The sequence below is a fragment of the Polypterus senegalus genome, chromosome 12 (genome assembly GCF_016835505.1).
Source record: "Polypterus senegalus isolate Bchr_013 chromosome 12, ASM1683550v1, whole genome shotgun sequence".
NCBI classification, from domain to species: domain Eukaryota; kingdom Metazoa; phylum Chordata; class Cladistia; order Polypteriformes; family Polypteridae; genus Polypterus; species Polypterus senegalus.
Window position 1 is genome coordinate 144,625,246 of NC_053165.1, and position 21,201 is coordinate 144,646,446.

Genomic DNA, 21,201 nt, shown 5'->3' on the forward strand with positions numbered 1-21,201 from the left:
GCAGTCTGCTATCACATCCCCAACCAGCGCACAGTTTTCTCAGCTCAAGTCTGTTTACCTGCGTGTCAGTTGCTTGGAGTTGTATAGAGTGAGAAGTCAAGCAAAATCACACCTTTTATAAATACTATATCGTTATTTGGAACACATGCATTTCATGTGTGTTCCGTGTCTACAATGATCAATGTAAACACATTGTTAAATGACTGCAATCTCTTACCAATGCTTGCGAACTGAAGTGTCTGCATGCACTTTTCGTGGCGTTACACATGTATTTTTTGAGCATGCCCATGTCGCTCAAACACAGGAAGCTCTACAGTGTACTTGTGACTTTCTTTTTTCTTTGGTTATAGTCTTGAATAAAAGTGCACTTGTTTTGTTATACTTGTACATCAACATTTATATGTTACTTGCATAAAAGCCAGATCAAATAATATTTATTTGGATTTATTTACTTACTTCCTACAGAGTGCAGAGCTATAGCGTGTCTTTATGTGAATACAGCAGTGTTAGATTGGGGGGGTTAGGGTAGGATCGTGAACGCGACTGAGAGAATGAAACTGAATAAAAAAAATAATAAAAAAAGCTAACCTTTACAAGTATCATACATTTACACCGGCTGTTTTAGACTGAAATCAAATGTATGTTTTTGTTCTAAAATAGTAAGAATAAAAGCAGCTTACATCTCAAAACGAACTCGTCAGGGATCGAACCCATGAAATTTTGATTACCAATCAACAGTTGATACTGTTACACCACCAAAGCAGTCGCAGTAAATGTGTGTCAATGTCACACTCTAACGCATGTTGTTTTTCTGCAGTTATATTTTTGAATAAAAGCGCAATTGTTCTTTTATATTTGTACCTTTTGTGAAAGTTTTTTTTGATATTTGGACTTCAGGCTTCACAAATTATAAACTTCATGTCTACATTTTGTCAATTATTACTAAAACATGAAAAACGTTTCTTCTTTAACAATGTGTTTACATAGATCGTTGTAGACACACATGAAAAGCTTGTGTTCCAAATAACGATATAGTATTTATAAAAGGTGTGATTTTGCTTGACTTCTCACTCTATACAACTCCAAGCAACTGACACGCAGGTAAGCAGATTTGAGCTGAGAAAACTGTGCACCGGTGGGGGATGTGATAGCAGACTGCTTGCTGCTTATCAACACATTTAAAGGACAAAAGACGCTGAAGGAGAGGTGAGAAGCGATTTAAGGTGGGACAGATCCACGAGTTTTTTCATCGGCTCTGGTAATTCTAGTGTTAAGCTCCCATGAATTTCTAATCTCGTTGTCCTCTCTCTCTTGCTGCTCCAGGGAGAAGAACCACAGAGCGTTGTGCAAGAGGATTTTATTTGGCTAAACAACAGTTAGTTATATGCTTCACTCATTATCTTTCCAACTCTATCGTCACAAGTTTGCAAATGCAACAAAACTATTTCAATTTCATTGACAAGTCATGGCTCTCTTTCCTAATTGATATGCAGGAATGATTTCAAAATCCTTTCAGTGTTAATCAGTTACTTTTATATACTATTAGGTGAAGAAAATGGAATATTTCAAAACATGTTACATCATTCAATATTAAAAGTTACACTCCATTTTTAACTTACCTGTACATTGATTTAGTTTTTTTTACCTAAAAGGAATTTAAACTAGTTAAGTTTTAGTGAAGAGTAGGAGTGCTCAGTGTCCAAATCCACCCATCCACATAATTTTTGGGGGAATAAATACATTTTAACGCCTGTTCAAATAAGTAGAAGCTACAGGTTGGTTGTGGGGTGGGGGAAGAAATGACCAGGCAAATGCCTTTCCTATGGCAGTATAGAAATCATATTTTTAAAAGAACTGGCCAGGCTGTGACTTTTTTCAGCCTGGCATACCCACTGTTGTATGAATTAAATTAGAACAATCAGCCCAGATATTCATTTGGGGTCCTTAAAAGGCTGCACAGGGTTGATTAAATAAGACGCTCAAATCAGTGCTTGCGAGACGGTGTTTTGATATTCTGACATATAGATTAATACTACAAGGGAACATTAAGCTACCTGCACTTGTGTTTATCCTTACGGCATTGCATTTGTAACTTACCATCCATCTTTTGCAGACTTAAGAGTTGCTGGGAGACTACTCCCCTATTTATAACTTTTATTAAGATGAATTAAAATATTTTAATTAAATAAACCTGCATTATCTGATACATCAATTAGTGATGGTAAAATAAGAGAAATTAGACATACTGTGAAATATTTATTGCTTTTATTTTATTCATACATATTAAGACAAAAACATAATCAAATAAAGTCACCAGTACATATTTAAACACATGAAAATATGGTAAATTTAAATACATTTGAAAAATATTAAAATATGGTATGGATATATTATAGTTATAATATATTGAGCAATCATAATAAATCCATTAAGTAAGTGACCCTCCATCCATCTATTTTCATACATATGAGGACACACTCAAGCACATGTAAAAACCTATAACAGTCATTTTTAACCATTTTGAGCTGCTAGCTAATCTAACTTGCATGTCTCTGGGATTTGGGAGAAAAACAGAATATCCTAAAGAAAACCCACAAGGACTTTGAGAGGACACCAAACAAATGGTGAGTACACCAACCACCTTAACCCTTCACACTGGAGCTGTGAGGCAGCTGCTAATCACTGCGATCCAGTTCAATAAACTATCTGTATTATGTAAAATTAAAATTTGTTCAAACACAACACAATATTGCAATACTGCATTCTGCAGTTCTTTGTGAAAACCATGATAATTTAATATCCAAGAGTGATACTGCAGAAACATAATTACAAAGATTGGGCTTTTCAGATTGGGCTATCTTACTGAAATGAGAGGCAGAAGGTTTACAACAAACAGACTAACTTTACATTATGCATCATCTCTCCAAGCTCTGGGGATTTGCCGCCGATATACACAACTGAGTCTATTGAGGGCCGATGAATGTCAAATGAAGAAGCTTTTTTGTAGTAATTATAACTGTTATATTGCTAACTCTATTAGAACATTAAATAATATGGTAAGAGAAACTCAAGTTTTTCATGCTGTGATCTAATCGTTTTTTGTTCATCCTGTTCAGGGTTGTTGCTAAAACTCCCACATCCTTGAAATACAGTAAAAGATTTGAATAATGAAGGAATGGACTGGCCTTTTTTATTTTGCATTTCATAATGCAAATGCATACATTTCAAATATGCATAAGATACAATTTTTTAGTTACTTCAAACTGTCCATGTGTGACTGAGCATACAAGTGTGCCTTTCAATGGATAGGTGCCCATCTAGGATTGGTCCCTGCCTTGTGTCCCAACAGTGCAGTGATAGGCACAGCCTCCACACACATCTAGAAAATGGATGGATGGAAGGACATAGCAAATGCTGTTCATAATAAATATTAAAAGCAGATCTATGTAAAATAAATCAAACAGTAATAAAACTACTATAATCCAATTGGAATTTAATTTCTAAAGGCATTCATTGAACAAAATCAGTGGCTTTAACATTGACTTTTCTCATCAGATTAATGTTTCTCAATTACATAATAATAATAAAGAAAGGTTTACATTTAGGACAAGCTTTTAAGTAAATCAAGTGAGTACCTCATAAATTATATTTTTTACTTATCATGTCAAACATTGTATTATATAAAATAGCTCAAAACATTTAAAGCATTATCAAAAGCAGTTTATTCTTTTCTGTTAGCAACATTACTTTAAATCAATAATTTGGCACATATTTTTTTTGTAGTTCGGCTTACATAAATACCTTTGCCCAGCTGCAGGGTCTCACCACTTACTGTATTCAGTCAATTAATGTTTGAGTTATATTAACATCTCGACATCTTTTATGTCACATAATCTCAAAGTGCTGTCCTTATAGAATAAAACAATTTCCTGATTTAAATTATTTAAATTTTGAAGATTATATGATCTTGCGATGATCAGAAAGAAAATCAAGTGTATTTTGTACTCCATTTTTAGTCATGTTTGCTTGTCATGTTATTTTAATTTGCTTTCCAGCTGCCCTGAAACCCTAAACTTGGATTAAGTATGTTTCAAAAATGAACGGATGTTTAATTGTATTTATCTTTCCATGTATTAATTTTATTTATTTGGTAAATTCAATCAGCCTTAGTATATTAATAATAGATACTTAACTCAATATAGGTCAGTTAACAGATAATAAATAGACTCCTGCCAGCTTCTTTAACAGTTGAGTTCTGTTCATTTTTACCTTTTCAAATATGAATTTATTCTTTTATTATGGTAATTTCAGTTCTTTCTGGGTGTTGCTTCAAAAGTAATCTTCTGTTTCCTCAGACCACCTTTTATTTTTTGAAACTTTTAGAAACTGGTAAAACTATAATGAGAATTTGTTGAGCATGTCAGGGTCTCTCTTTATCTATCTATCTTGACTTTAAGCAAATAATAAACGATTAGCTATGATCCTGGTAATAGTATTGGTGAGATATTTTTCCAGCAAAGATTGCAATCACCTTTCATTTACCAGGCCATGACATTTACCAGTCCTTTTCAGTGATTATTTTTTTATTTATTAGCAAATTTAATCAATGTTATGTTGATGAATCAGCAGATATCCATTTCAACTGGAAAATTCAGATGTCTTAATTGAAGCACCATTGACAGTGAAGATGCCTTTCTTTAGTGCCGTTCTAAATCTACAAAAGAAAATAACAAACATTAAACATATAAAATATCAATTCTTAATCCATGTTTCTTAGTGCTATGTGATCTCACATGTCATTCTGAGATCTTTGTAGCTGAAGGTGTAATGCGTTGTTCGTGTAGATGGGCAATTTGCAACATGTAAATAAAATAAAAGTTTGTTTTTTTCTTCTTCTAGTAGTCACCTGTGTGTGGCTAAGCAGCTTTAAACTTTGAGGCATGAACCACCCAGCACAAAACAGAGCAGTGCACTCGGTCTTCATTAAATGTGATCCTCCTTTTTTCATGTAATCAGGAGAACTATGAGGTGAGACTGAACCATTTCTTTTGGTGAATTCCTTTTCTGAATTCAGATTTTCAGGTTGCTGAAACAAGAGTATCTTCTTCACAAATCTTTTTACTGTTTAAGGTTGTTTGCTTCTCCCATTCTTGATTTAAATGCCTTTTTTTCAAAACCATAAATTAATGGTGATACTGCTTTGTATTGATAAAAGACACTTTTATATGTAATTCTTTTTAAAAATGTATACAATTTAAAGAAGAACTGAGGCAAAAGAAATCTTAAATTTGTTGGTATGTTACAGAGGTATGTTACATTAAGCAATGGCCAGACATTTAACAGCAGGATTATTGCTAATGCCTTTTTACTTGAAGTGCAAAACTTCAGAAATCACAAGAGTCTGACATCCTCAAAAAATATGTGATCCTCCATCACTTGGTACTTGTAGAATTAACTGCTTTAAAGAAATTTGGAACTCTGTAAAAAGAAAGTAACCACAGTACAGGAGAATGTATTAAACAATGTAAGGAGATGGTACTATATAAGCCATATAGATTATTTATTTGTAGTGAATGTGTAATTAGGATTAATATAGTGTTTTGGAATTCTTTAAATCAAATGTTTTGAATTACACTGAAAAGGGCTCAGTGTATAAAAAAAATAAATATATATATATATATATATATATATATATATATATATATATATATATATATATATATATATATATGTACATATATACAGGTGTTTATATATATATATATATATATGTACATATATACAGGTGTATATATATATATATATATATATATATATATATATATATATATATATATATATATAAAGATAGATGGAAAGAAAACATAAAAATTATTTCCTTCATGCTTAACTTTTCAAAATTATATTCTTTCTCTTTTTATTGTTATTCAGGTAGAATTTACATGTTAAATAAATGAAATGGAAATGTTTTATTGGAACTAATGTTGACAGATGGTTAAAAAAGATATGTTTAGTAGGATTATAGTTTCTGCAGAAGTATATTTTATCTTAAGTATAACAGTAATATTTGTGCTGCATGCATAAAAACGTAAGCAGTCTTTAGTCATCTTTAATTAAGTGTACCACACAGTGTACCATATGGCCTGCCTGTGATCTTTTTACAAATACAAGTATTAGGCAGCAAACACAGTCAAATAAAATTCTACCTTTGAATCCAGCCATTGTAAAGTGGAAAATAGAAATTACTAACAAAGCTGCTCAAATAAATGTAATATTTATAGCTAGGCTACTAAATATGTAATTAATAATTTGAAATAGGTAAATTGTTCAAATCAAGCTTATTTCAAATAAAAGGTGGGCCATTAGTAATTTAATTAAATAGGAATGTGTTAAGATGAAACAGTGGGAGCCCATTTTGCAATTCTTCCACTAAGCTCAAATCAATGTTTTATTGTATTACTAGAGTGGACTACAACTTAGTATTTTACACCAAGCATTATATATTGACACTTACATTCTGTTCTTTTAGGTATTATTATACTTGTTTTCTTTCTCCTGGGAGTGTGAAGTAAATTAATAATAAAATAAATGTCTGTTTAATATGCAGTACAAATCAATAGAAATTATACATTTTAAAAATAATTTGTGCTGCTTGATCTATTTTTGCATTTGAACTTTATATGATAATACAATTTGATCTAAAAAAGTCATAGTAAATTGTGTAACATAAAATCCTCTTCTGTGAGGCTATTAATCAAATGCTCAGAGAGTCTCTGCCTGCCTTCTTAACCCTTTCCTGGGCTTGTAATGTGTGATGTGAATGTTCCAAGAGTTTGTGCGATGCTCAGTTTAGCATAACTGTGAAATATGCTGCTGTCAATCACCCATCCATCCCTGCTTTTTGTAAGGATAATATGCTGGGTACCACAATGCAGTTTGCATCCATTACCACCTGTATGTTGATACTGTGATATCACTTGTGATTCACATATGCATGCTCCTTAACACTTCAGGCAATGATCTTTACATGCATGCTGATTTGTATAAATGCAGCTTAATTTAACAATACATCATGCGGAATTGTGGGAAATGTATAAATCTACTTATTACCTCATGCATTGTAAAGGCACTTAAAGCCTGTGTGAAAATTTCAAGAAATCATTGGTTGTAACATACCCACATCATCGCCATTGTAAAGCTGAACTTTCCCTATAGCCAAAAATGTAACATTACCACACTTTCATTTTGGCTGAAAGCATATGACTTCTCAGTGTACAGTAGATGGATCAAAAAATCACTGTGATCCTCCCGGAGAGACACTGGTCACCCATGATGTAATGTACAAGATTTATTACAAATATTGTCAAATCAATGTTTTCTACATGTTCAGTATTGTCTAAAGTTTTCAAAGCATTGTGTGTGCCATTCTCAGCCTGGTGAAATTTGTATCCTAAATTATGAACATTGATAAAATGCCTTTACACATACTCCTAAGAACAGGACAAAATTTGTATCTCTCTTTTTGAGCCAGTTAGCATCATTTTCTTCTCTGAGATGCTTGATAAATATGGGCATTGATCTCTAGAGATGAGTATCCTGAAAATAATGGCCACTGGAAGTAGCTTCATGGTCTTTATAGTATGCTCCATATGGAGTGAGTGAAGTTGATCATCTTACAGCTGGCATCCATCTGAACTGAGGGTGAAAAGGAAAATGGTGCGAGCAAAAGTGTCCCATTTTGACTTGGGATGTTATGTCTTACCTTTTGAAAGTTCTAAAGAGGTCTCATAAGGACCTGCTGCAGCTGCAAAAAAAGAATAATATTTTTTTACTGCAAGCCTGATACTAGAATGTCTATAATAGGCAGGTTGCACAGCACCACAATCAGGAAATGTAAGTAAGAAAGAGTGTTAGTCATTAAAGTAGAGGTTGATAACATCAATGCAAAAAATCTAAATACCATATAAACATTAGTATAGTAATATAAATAAGAAACAATCGCCTGTTTTGAAACATCAATCTCTAACCCCAGTCCACTAATTTGTTTTTCTCAAAATAAACTTTGTGTGAGAAAGTAACGTAAATTATGCAACACGGAAAAGTAGCTAATATTAAATTAACTCTTAAGTTATAAAGATGTATACACAGTTTATGTAAAAAGAGTTGGCACAAACAGTATTTGCTCTTCAAGTGTTGAAGTTATACTGACGGCTGTAGTTCTTCGCAGATTCATTATCAAAAGATGAAGCACCATATTGTTAGGAAAAACTGATCAACTAGATCTAAGAAATTGACAATAATGGGGAAATGCAATTTGTGAAGAATTAATTCAGTTGTGCTTGGATACAGAGTACTAGGAACACAAGGAACAAGAATCTTACTTGATGGTGTCCAATGGTCAGATTGAAAGGTTGCTTTTATTGTAAAGGTTATTTGCTATTTACTATGTTCACATTACACAAGATCACAACATCACAGTCTGTTCCCAATATGTTCTACCATTTTACTGATTACTGATGATTTTTGAGTGCTTAATTCACTGGCTGTAACCAAGTCTTTCTGCCTATAGTGTTCCAGTGTGGTTAAAAGTCAAAGTAGCTTTTAGGAGTATACGAAAGCTGAAATGTCTTAGCATTAATTCCACCATTTCTAAACCCATTTAAACACATTCAGGGTGGTAGGTAGAAGAGTTTACTCTGACAACATTGATGGCAAGGCAGAAACCAAATAAAGTATGGATCCGTCGGCGCATAAGTGGTCTGTACCTTAATTATTTCCAACACACACATATATATATTTGTTGTATAAGTGGTCAGGGCAGGATGAGGATAAACGTAGTTTATTTTTGAAATTCTCTCATAAATAGAGTTTAAAAAAAGTGCAGAATCTTTTTGAATTTCCCTTTAATTTATAAAATGAAAATATGAAAATATCGCATACACATTTTCTCCTTCCAATGACAGCCTGTAGCAATAAGGCATTAACGAAATCAGTAATGTTGGCTACCAATAAATTTAACCAACAATTAAAGTTACTGTGAGCTAATTTCTCTTTTTTTATGTCAAAGTTGTTTATGTGGTGCTGTTTACACAATTCAGCCAAAAAACTAGTAACTAGTAAGCAGAGGGCCTGAATGTTGGTGAAATTTACAAACGTGGACTCCATGTAGTAAGAGTCAGAGCACTTTGTAGGTTGACTAAGATTAACAGCCTTTAACAATGTCTTTAGGTCCTTTAGTCTTTATGATGGTAATACATAATCCACCACCATGTGTGAGCTGGGTACTGTAACTTCAGATAATAGCTGATTAACACTCAAAATCAAAACTATTACGCATAATGCTATTGTTACTTTATTGTTATTTCAATAATCTGCTAGATTTAGTGTAGTGGCAACTGATGTAACATTAGCTAGCTTACTAGAAGTTTGAAAGATTTAGATTTCAAAATTACTCAGCATGAGATACTTCTTCATGCTTTTGTTTTTTCTGTTCTGTGCTTCTGACTGGTGTTGAAGCCATCTCTTTGCTTGTTAATTGAAAATGATCAAAGCAGGTGACTGTCAATGATGTTAGTTTGACAATTCATGAAACAGCAATACCACCCCTAGACGGGCCCTCCCATTGGTCCTTTGAATATGGGCCCCATGCACGGTGTATGATATGTGTGTAAAAAGGGGAGGCTGTGTATGTAATGCTCTACTTATATTAAATTTGATTTGCCATAAATTTGTTGAAGACAGTATCTTGTTCAGTGTTGACTTTAACAGTTCAGCAGATTATATAATATCTGCCCTTCCACTTAGGTTACTATCATCTGCAAACTTAACCAGATTATGTTCTTATCTAAAAATCATTTATGTATTGTATTTTAAAAAGGGCTGCAGTCCGAGCAATGATCCCAAAGGAGAAACTAATTCTAACTTAACTCTGATATGGTTCATCTCACCATAACCTTTTGTTTTAGTTGTTTAAAAAAAATGTGGTACCCATCTGCACACAACACCCTGAATTTTAGTATATTGTACTTTGATTATTATCCTCCCATTTGATACCTCATAAAAAGACTTCTGAACATTATGGTAAAATAATATCATATGCATTGGTTGTACCTTATGCTTTTGTTGCTTATTCATAGAATTTCAGCTTGTTAGTAAAACAATAAAGGCAGATAATTAGAAAAGGTATTTTCCAAACTTGAACTACAGTTTATATAATCTTTATACCGATAATAATTATTTTTTTTTACAATTCCCTTAATTAGACAGTCCTTGAAAGCAATTATGATAATAGTAAGTACTTCACTGCGCTTGTCTTGTTTAGAGAGGTGAAATCAATGGATTTTCAATCTGGAATATTTCAGTTGACTCTTCAAAAACTGATCCTTGCCTTTATTTTATGTAGTAATTACATACTATTAGTATTTAAGCCTGTTGCTAGGGTATAAACATAATTTTGGGCTGACTGGCAAAGTTAAATTGGTCTACTAATAGTGAGAGAGTGAATGAACCAAAACTGTACTTTGGTACACCAGGCCATTACAGAGCACATTCTCTCACTCACATAAGTTAATTTACTAATTACCAATTAACTCACTTTGGACATGGATGTGGTAAATAAACCACACATTAAAAAAATTGTGCGTCCAACTTAAAAACTTTAAATAACTATTTTCTTCACAAGTTTCAAGTCAGGTCAGCCTCTGAGCATTTTGTTCTATGTAATAAAAATCTTTATTTGGGGCAACAAGCTTTAAAAGTTGTCCAAGCTTATAAAATGATGTTTTAATCTTGTTTCTTGTAAAATCAACAATTGCAATTCAAGTCATGCCAAGTTATGCCAATTCATTTATATAAATATTCTAAAACTATTTTGTAAATTAGGCTTTAGAACTAAAAACACAATGAAATCACTTTCATAAAACATTTTTGTTTGGGTTACAAACTCTAAATACTAAGTTCTGTATTGATACTGCAATATTTCATTTTTCTAAACCTGAATACATATGAGGCAATGAAAACAGTTGTAAAGGTATACCATTATTAACTTTAAGTATACAAGTAAATCTAAAAAAAACCCTTTTTTAAAATCAAAATTCACAAATACCAATACAATCAGTTACAGTAGAAATTCATGTGCTTTCTTGCCTTCTTTCAAGTGCACTCTCTTTTGGTAAACAGCCATCAAATGCCAATTACAAAGTATTAAAATGTAAACATTTTTTCTTAGTAAACCTACTTCAACAAATAAAAAATGAAAATAATATTTTATAAAACCCTTGTTTCTTAAATACTCTAAATGAGAAGTCTTACCACAATAAAAGTGATGTAGCGATGGATGGCACTGACGTCCCAGGAGGCTCTGCGGCGCTACACTTAAAATTAGACTGTTAATTATGATTTCTTTCATGTTGAGTTTCAAACAGTTGTGTTTAATGTTGGTTTATTAAAGTAGCTGGAAAGAATAACTGAAATAAAATAATTTACTAAATATATTTTTAGTTTTCATTTTTAAGTAAATATTCTTGCTGTTAGTCTTTAATCCTTGTAACTTTTAACTCTAAAACAGAAAGTCATCCCTCACGAGCCGCCCACTTGTATTCATCCAGTGATTAGCGGCTGGTGGTGAAGGGCGGATGTTCACACAGTATTTGCGGTGACAGAGCCAGCTGAATATGGGCGAGTGAAATAGAAAGTGATATACTGTGTGATAAAAGTGACAATTCTTCAGGAGCCGATTGAGACAGCATGATAGATTCTGGTCCAAGTGTTAGTGAAACATACCAAAGTGATGATTTTGTTTTGAATGTGGTTGGCAACTTTCTAAGCTCCCGTTCACTTTATCTCTGGGGCTCAAGAGAGAAGAATTAGATACAGATAATCCCTGTTCATCAATAATGGCATGTTAGCTGTAATTCTGACTGAGCCCAAGATACAGTATGCACAGAGCAACTATTAAACAGCAGCGCAAACTAGGCCAAATTCCAGGCTTCATGAGTCTGACGTCCACTGTGATGAGCTGCCACATTTCTTTGCGCTTCTTGTATATCAACATGTAATTCAAACCCCTGGAGTTAGAATGTGCTGGTCAACAAAACCTTTACCATATGGACAGAAAAATCACAACTTTTCAGTTTATTTCTCAGGTGCCTGCATTTTGTTGACAATAAGTTACCTGCCACTTCGCACAGGAGAAATCTTTTTTGAAACTAAAACGGCACTGATCGAGAGACTGACTAGGTCACCATACAAGATCAGCATATTGTTACTGACCAATCACTTTTGATTTAAAAAAGTCATTTAACAACAAAGCAATACAAACCTTGTAAAATTCCTGAGTTGTCAATGTCTCTACTGAACTACAGGTAGGTGGGTGAAGACAGTCTGCCAACTGCAGAAAAATGAAACATACTAATATGTTTTTATATTTATTCTCTATCTATTAATTTATATTTTTACATTCACTGCTTAAAAAATCTGATATTGTGGAAATTATCCAGTAGCAGACTTATGTTTTTAAATATTTGACCCCCTTTCTTCAATTTTCTCTCTCTCTTAGAATGGATAGATGAAATATAATAATGTTAACTTGTTCTTAACATCAGTCATATTATACATATTGCATACTAGGGATTTTTCCTGGCTTGCATCCAAAGCTTCTGGGGTAGGCTCCAGGTTTCCTGCAATCCTGCTCTGGATATGCAGGTTTAGAAAATGAATATACAGTATTGTTTCTAATCTCAGATGCTGTCTCTGTCGTTTTGTGGCTGTCTAAACTTCTATTACCTGCTCTTACTCTGCTCATTATGGGTTTAATGTTCTTATGCATGAACTGTTCAAGTCTCACTGTCGCTACCCTTGACAGTACATGCTGTTTTTCTTTGTTTCCCTTAGTAGAGCCAGGTGGGGTCTGCTTACTGATTCAAGCCTAAGAGCTCTGTTCTTCCTAAACCCCCAAGATTTTCATGATCACACCTGTCAGAACAAAGTTTAATCTATTTTTGATTTTTGACATATTTTCAGGTTTGCAGGTGGCAAAATTATGTCTATAAATAGTATGTTCCTGAGATGGAAGCAGAGATCAATATGACTATAATAAAGCCCAGTATATAACATTTTGAATGCAATATTGAAGGCATTAATTTTAAACACATTATTTTGGAGCAGGATATGTTGTGTGCTGTAGACATTTAGAGTAAAAAGCACTCAAACCTTAAAATTCACCTAAATTTAATTACAAATTGGTCCATTCTGCACAATAAAAGGAAAAGATGAAAGGTTCCAACAGTCAGCACACATTTGTTCAGCACAAGTGACATAGAAAATATTTTAAAAAGTATAAAATTATTCAAATTCAGTATCTAGTTTTGATTATGCTTGTAAGTTATCAGACAAAAACAAATATTAAACCATGTAGCACTGTTATGCTTCCACTAATATTAAAAAACTTATTATATCCAAACTCGTTTAAGTGTACAGTTCTGTCTGATTGTGATACAAAACTAAACTCAATAGTAGCTCCTTAACCCCACCATAATTACTAAAACTGAAACTAATAGATATAAAAATAAAACAGAAACCTATACTAATAAAAGGCAAAGCCCTCACTCACTCACTCACTCACTCACTCACTCACTCACTCACTGACTCATCACTAATTCTCCAACTTCCCGTGTGGGTGGAAGGCTGAAATTTGGCAGGTTCATTCCTTACAGCTTCCTTACAAAAGTTGGGCAGGTTTCATTTCGAAATTTTATGCGTAATGGTCATAACTGGAAGCTGTTTTTCTCCATTTACTGTAATGGAGATGAGCTTGAACGCCGTGGGGGCAGAGTTTCGTGTGACATCATCACGCCTCCCCCGTAATCACGCAGTACATAGAAAACCAGGAAGACCCAAAAGCGCTGAAGAAAACATGCATTATATAATTGAGAAGGCAGCGAAACAATAAGAAGCGAGCGAGTGACATATACAACCATATTCATGAGTTCTGCTACTTGAAACAAAGCCGATGTAAACCTACACTTTAAATTAAGTTCATAGACAGGCTGCGCTGGAGTTTGTAATTTAGTGCCTGCCCATATAAGGCCGTCCGTCAGCGGCAATCCAATAGCAAACTCCACTAAATATTCACGGGCGAAGGACTGTGCTTATGCAGAGGAAGATGAGATGGTCAGGGTGGTGTTTGACACAAACTCAGCGAAACTGCGAGAGAAAGTTTTAAGTGCCAGGACTAAGGTAACATTAAATACAGCCATGGACATAGCACGAGATGGCACCAGCACAGCTGGGAAACTTCGATGCATGTACACCGAGCGGCTCACGTGAACTGGCGCAGTGCACAGATAAAAGCAACAGTTCCAAAAGCGCTGAACAAAACCGAATTACACAATTGAAAAGGCAGCAAAAATATGAAGCGTCTGATACATACAAGCATATTCATAAATCCAGCTACTGCGGAAACAAAGCACACGTGGAAAAAGTCAATGTCCGCTAAAGGAAGACAGTGTAAAAAACCCGTGCATGCAGTGTGTCAGGTCTCAGATAAAGAAGAAGACGAGCTGTTTATTGATGCAGTAAGAAGCGAATCGATGAATGAAACCTGTCATCTTTACAGCGATTGACAAACACGGAATGTAACTTGAACACAACACATCCTACAAATACGAACCTGATTGAAAGAAATAATGATAATCAAATCCTTGATGACAGCAACACTCAGTAACACTCACAAAACAAATACTGTATATTGACAGTCATGTTACGTTATTTTTAAAATGTTCCCTTTTCTTTTCTAGCTTTTTAACACACTACTTCTCGCTGCGATACGCGGGTATATATATATGTATATATATATATCCCGATCTACATACTCGAATAATGGATACTTTATTCGCCATCAATGATTGTTTTGGTAAAGCCATACTCAGTGTATTCATTAGATGAGCGGTAAAAAGTAAGAGCGAGGGAGGATGACTTATTGAGGCATGCAGGCTGTAGTGCGTCAACTCTATCTGAATTGCGATCACATTTGAAAAATATATCTTTTCAAGTTCTATTTAGTCCATATGTGTCAAACTCAAGGGCAGGGCCACATCCGCCCGGTGTAATTATATCCGGCCCGAGATCATTTTATATACTGTATTATTGTTATTAAAGCCGGGTATATGAAGCGCTGGTAACACAATAAACTACAGATCCCATAATGCAGCGCTTCAGCTGCCTTGCAACACTTACCGCGTTAATCAAGTCTACCTTATGATGCTGCAAGTTATTGCGAAGCTAGCTCACACGATGCTGAAGAGAAAAGTTGATTCTGAAAATAGAGACTTTAAAACCGATGGGAGGCTGAGTATATGTTTACTGAACCCGTGTGTCTCATTTGTGGAGCTAATGTGGCTGTAATTACAGAATTTAATCTAAGGCGGCACTATGAGACAAAACATCAGGGTAACCTGAATGCAATGCAGAAGATACAGAAAGCAGATAATTAAATAAGAATCTGACACTTCAGCGGACGTTTTACCCGTGCACAATCACAAAGTGATTTCAAGTGAAGCTGCTTTTATGGGAGACACAAATGCACCAGTGCACCTTGCCCCACTTTCCCTGTTGCCAAGTAATGTTAAACCAAGTCGTCACTACGGTGTTCCCAAATCGCACTTTGCTGATAAACTGAACTGGCGCACTGAGTTTGCGGCGCTTTGGTGACTTTGAAGAACAAAAAGTCCGTCTACATGCGGCTCGAACCTTGTGCATGTTTGGTAGCACATATCTGTGTGAGAAGCTCTTCTCAGTGATAAAGACTAACAAAACAGCACACAGGAGTCGCCTCACTGATGAGCACCTGCAATCCATCCTGAGAATCTCCACAACACAGAACCTCACACCAAACAGAAACGAACCTGTGGCCAAAAAAAGATGCCAGGCGTCCAGCTCTAAAATGACATATGAGCAAAGACAACTGAATGATTTGATTTGTTATTGCTGAAAGGAACACATTTTATTTATATTTCCAGGTTTTGTTATGCAGCATGTTCATATTTGAATTTGTATAATTTTGACAGGATATATTTTTATGGAGAGCAAAATCTTTTGGGATATTTAAAATCTAAGTTTATTTTTATATAAAATTACATAAGAGTAAAGAAATTTGAATGTTTGTTCTTTTAACGTTTACTTTATTTCTAACTTGTATAATTTAGACAGGATATATTTTTATGGAGAGCAAAATATTATAAGTTGTTTAAGGTTTGAGTTGATTTATTCAGAATAATATTCCTGTCTGTTTTACCATTCCTACCAAAGATATTTCTGTCGACTAAATAAAAATTCCTTCTATTTAAAATTTAAATAGAACTTGAACAAATCGATAGTTCATAATATCCACGCAGACTTGCACGTAAGAGCGGGAGTCATCCGTTTTAACAAGCAGCGTATTGCACTGATACGAAATAGCTGTGTGTGTATATATGTAGATATGTATGTATATGTATATATATGTTTATATATGTGTGTGTGTATGTATGTATATATATATGTATTTATGTGTGTGTGTATATGTATGTGTATATATGTAGATATATATATGTATGTATATATGTGTATATGTATAGATATGTATATATATATATGTTTATGTGTGTGTGTGTAAATATATATATATATATATATATATATACAGTATATATTACAACAACACTCATCACTCACAACAGTGACAAAACAATTACATTGACAATCATGTTACGTTATTTTCAAAATGTTTCCTTTTCTTTTTCATTGCTTCTTTAACACACTACTTCTCCATCATGAAGCTGGTATTTTGCTAGTATTATAAATAAAAACTAAATTAAAACTAAAAATACATGATGGAGGAAAACAAAAACTAATCTGAATTTCGAAGTAAGCTCAGAAATAATAAAAACTAATATAAAAAGGTAAAACATTGGACGGCAGGTAGGACTGTATAAAATGGTGTGTCCTCCTCCATTTAAATCAGATGTGTGAACTGCCTACGGATTCAAACAGTATGTTGGTAAAGAACAACTGGGCAATAACAAAGTCATATGTAAACTGTGCAGCTCAGAAGTTAAGTATTGTTGTAACACAAGAAATTTGAGAAATAGTTTATTCTGACGTCATCCTTAAACATAATCTCAGTCAACAAACAATCTACACTGGAGACGGAAGGTAGTTCTAGGCTTCCATTTAATTTGATTCGTGCCCAAAAATTAACAAGGTATATCAGTTTTTATCTGTAAAGATATGAGACCCTACACCATTGTTGAAAATGAGGCCTGTCAAGAAATGATACCAGTCTTGGAACTGTGGTATGCTATACCAACCAGAAAGCAAATGGATGAAGTCATTGTACAGAGGCCTTATGAAGATCTGAAGCAAAGCATCGCCACATCATTTAGGTCTGCGGAGCGGCTTGTGACAGCTGAACATCTAGGGCAGCAGATTCCTACATGATGAATCACATGTTATTACATTAGAAACTACGGGGCACCTGTGGCGGATGTGTTGTCGACAACGATGTTGCATGCCAGTCACACCACAAACAACCTTGCTGCTTATACAGTATGCAGAGCTGCTGAGAAGGCTCTCTGGATGTTGTTCCAAAAGCTTTTCTAGCATTTCCAATGCACTGATCAATTGCATGACCACATCAGTCACTAGCTTGTATGTTGGCAAGTCCAACAAACATTGCTTCTCTTTAAGCATGTGGCTAGCTGTACTGCTACAAAGGAAAAAAATTTGCAACAAGCCTCACCTGACCAAGCAAGTGGGCAATTGTTGGAATTTTCAGTGTAGCCTGTGTGGACTGGAACCCGGACACAGGCAGACGGACAACATAGTTCCATCACACACCGTTGATTTACAAGTAATATATACAAATTCGTGCTCACAAACCCCAGTGCCTCTTGCACCGATTCCCCAAAGTCCAGGCCACACTCTCAATCACTGTGCCACTCTTTACCGCCTCCCGTCCTCTCTCCAGCTCTGTCCTCTTCCACCCGATATCCACTGCTGACTGGAGGGAGGCGGCCCCTTATATGGGAACCCGGATGGGCTCCAGCTGCTTCCTGGCACTCCCTCTTGGACACACCCCAGTGTGGCGGAAGTGCCGGCTGTGCGGCCGTCCGGGTGTCTTCTGTCTTCTCCTCCCCACACCAGGAAGTGCTGGGCTCCAGGATTCCTCAGGCACCGGGGCGCCTCCTGGCGGTGGCCACGGGTCTCTACAGGGCTGGGCTTCCAAGCCCTTTACCCGAGGCCCCCCACATAACCAGGGCGGACGCCCCCTCACGGTCTGAAGGAGGCACAAGCCCTCCTCTGGTCCTCCTGGGCGTCCCGGCTGGGCTCCAGCCCCGGCCGGGGACCACATGGGATATTCCGGCATCGGGGCGCTGCCTGGCGGTGGCCACGGGTCCCTACAGGGCTGGGCTTCCAAGCCCTGTACCCAGGCCCCAACATAACCAGGAAGGACGCCCCCTCGCGGTCTGGAGGAGGCACAAGCCCTCCTCTGGTCCTCCTGGGCGTCCCGGCCGGGGACCACACCTGCAATACCAAAGTAAGCGTCTGCACAAGCAGCCAGGCATGAAGTACTGTACCTCCATAAGCGTACCACACAGATCATATTAGCAGAGTTGTCAGTTACAATGGCTGGTTCTTTTTCTTTTATGTTCCACTCATCCAGTGCCTCTGTCAACAAGCATCAGCACTAGATCTATGTGCATTTTAAAATGCTTCCTTTATGTTTGAGGAGGAAATGTGAGAACATATTTTTAAGACTGATTAACATGACTGCTACAAGTGAGCAAATGAAGATAGGTGTAACTTGTAGAGTTATAGAAAGGCACAAATCTTCCCACTGTATCTTTAATTTAAACTAATTCAAGATTATTAGGGGAATAAATTTGGCTAACAGTTTAGTTGAAGGATGTCTACATGGATATTCATAACACATGAAAATGTTATTTAGGAAGATTTATTATTTAAGAAGCAATATTTGATTATTTTTTAATAATATTGTTCGCAAGATGATATAGATGTTTTAAGAAGTAAATCAAAGAGCTCTCGATAAAAAGTGTGGATTCTGTGAGCTACATTTAATTCCTGATTATATTCCCAAAACATGTTCTTATTTAGGTACACCTCACTTTCCAAGTAACTGTCCAATGATTGGCAGGATTATAGGGAAACAATAGCATTTAAATTATATTTAAAGCAGATAAATGGGTATCAACAAAATGTTTGTGTGTGCACTTCAGAGGAAGAATAGGAAAGACTAAATATTTAAATGTATTTGAACATGGCATTGTTGTGCGTGTCAAATGTGCCAGAAAAATTGCATCAGGAGTTTCATGATACTGTGTCATTTGAGAACTAAGAATGAGCAACTTCTGGGAAGAAACATCAACCAATAGTGAATATGGAGTAGGAAAGAACTATTTTATTGAGGTTTTTCCACAGTAATAGGTAATCTAAAGTGTGCCAACCAACAACTAACAACATCAGTGATGCCTAAAAAGGAATTAGAGGGAAAAAAATTATGGCTACGATAAGCTAAGGGATTTAAAAATTAGACACTAATGCACAGTAAATAACAAATTTCCTTGCTTGGGGGGTATTTTCCGTACATCGCTTAAATCATCTGAGATCAGATGCCTCATCTTGGATGAATTAATGCTGGTGAAACTCATCTGGGATAAGTCAGTTTTTCAAACGCAGCCGTGTAGTAGATTAGTCTAGCTGGATCGAATCATCCGAGATGAATGCGCGCACCCGGGCTAATTGAAAAGCCCATGTATATTGAGTCTAGAAAACACGATCAGCAAGTCTTTGAAAGGCTGTACAAAATGACGAAACAACAGTTGCATTTTTTTTTTCACACAAACAGAGCAAGACCTTTTATTCAAAGGATATGAAGAATTTCAAGATTCAATATGCACAAGGGGTAACACTGCAAAAGCAGCCCAAACCAGAAAAGATGGCTGGCAAAAAGTGGCCGACAAATTAAACGCGTAAGTAGTGTGCATTGTACTTATTGAATGCAGCGTTTCATTTCCTATGTGTCAGATTAATTTTTTTTTAATATGTCATAATTCCAGATCAAACGTGAGCACAAGGAGAACATGTGAACAGGTTAAACTGAATTACAAGAATAAACTTCAAACTGGTAAATATTGGTATATAACTATTTAAAGAGTTGTTGACATAAAGAATCATATCTATACTAATAAAAGGCAAAGCCCTCACTGACTGACTGACTGACTCACTCATCACTAATTCACCAACTTCCCATAGAGGTAGAAGGCTGAAATTTGGCAGGCTCATTCCTTACAGATTACCTACAAAAATTAAGCAGGTTTCATTTCAAAATTCTACACGTAACGGTCATAACTGAATCCTGCTTACGTACATACAGTGGTGTGAAAAACTATTTGCCCCCTTCCTGATTTCTTATTCTTTTGCATGTTTGTCACACAAAATGTTTCTGATCATCAAACACATTTAACCATTAGTCAAATATAACACAAGTAAACACAAAATGCAGTTTTTAAATGATGGTTTTTATTATTCAGGGAGAAAAAAAATCCAAACCTACATGGCCCTGTATGAAAAAGTAATTGCCCCCTGAACCTAATAACTGGTTGGGCCAATAACTTGCAATGAGTCTTTTACAGCGCTCTGGAGGAATTTTGGCCCACTCATCTTTGCAGAATTGTTGTAATTCAGCTTTATTTATGGGTTTTCTAGCATGAACCGCCTTTTTAAGGTCATGCCATAGCATCTCAATTGGATTCAGGTCAGGACTTTGACTAGGCCACTCCAAAGTCTTCATTTTGTTTTTCTTCAGCCATTCAGAGGTGGATTTGCTGGTGTGTTTTGGGTCATTGTCCTGTTGCAGCACCCAAGATCGCTTCAGCTTGAGTTGACGAACAGATGGCCGGACATTCTCCTTCAGGATTTTTTGGTAGACAGTAGAATTCATGGTTCCATCTATCACAGCACAGCAGGTCCTGAAGCAGCAAAACAACCCCAGACCATCACACTACCACCACCATATTTTACTGTTGGTATGATGTTCTTTTTCTGAAATGCTGTGTTCCTTTTAAGCCAGATGTAATGGGACATTTGATTTCCAAAAAGTTCAACTTTTGTCTCATCAGTCCACAAGGTATTTTCCCAAAAGTC

General features: G+C 35.5%; 1 protein-coding gene across 4 annotated transcripts in view; it reads right to left on the reverse strand.

Annotated features, from left to right (window-relative positions):
• Positions 1-2,315: 2,315 nt before the first annotated feature.
• Positions 2,316-21,201, reverse strand: part of LOC120541788 — a 48,921-nt gene continuing 30,035 nt past the window's right edge. For 3 of the 4 annotated variants that reach the window (XR_005636075.1, XR_005636074.1, XM_039773718.1), the window contains exons 4-5: positions 7,763-7,804; positions 2,316-4,714 (exon numbers count right to left, since the gene is read on the reverse strand). Coding sequence is in view for 1 of the 4 variants with exons in the window: in XM_039773718.1 (XP_039629652.1) it covers positions 7,775-7,804 (30 nt within the window). In the remaining 3 variants the exon portion in view is untranslated. Of the gene's footprint in view, positions 4,715-5,873; positions 7,805-21,201 lie in introns of those variants that run through there. The other variant, XR_005636073.1, reaches the window with a different exon arrangement.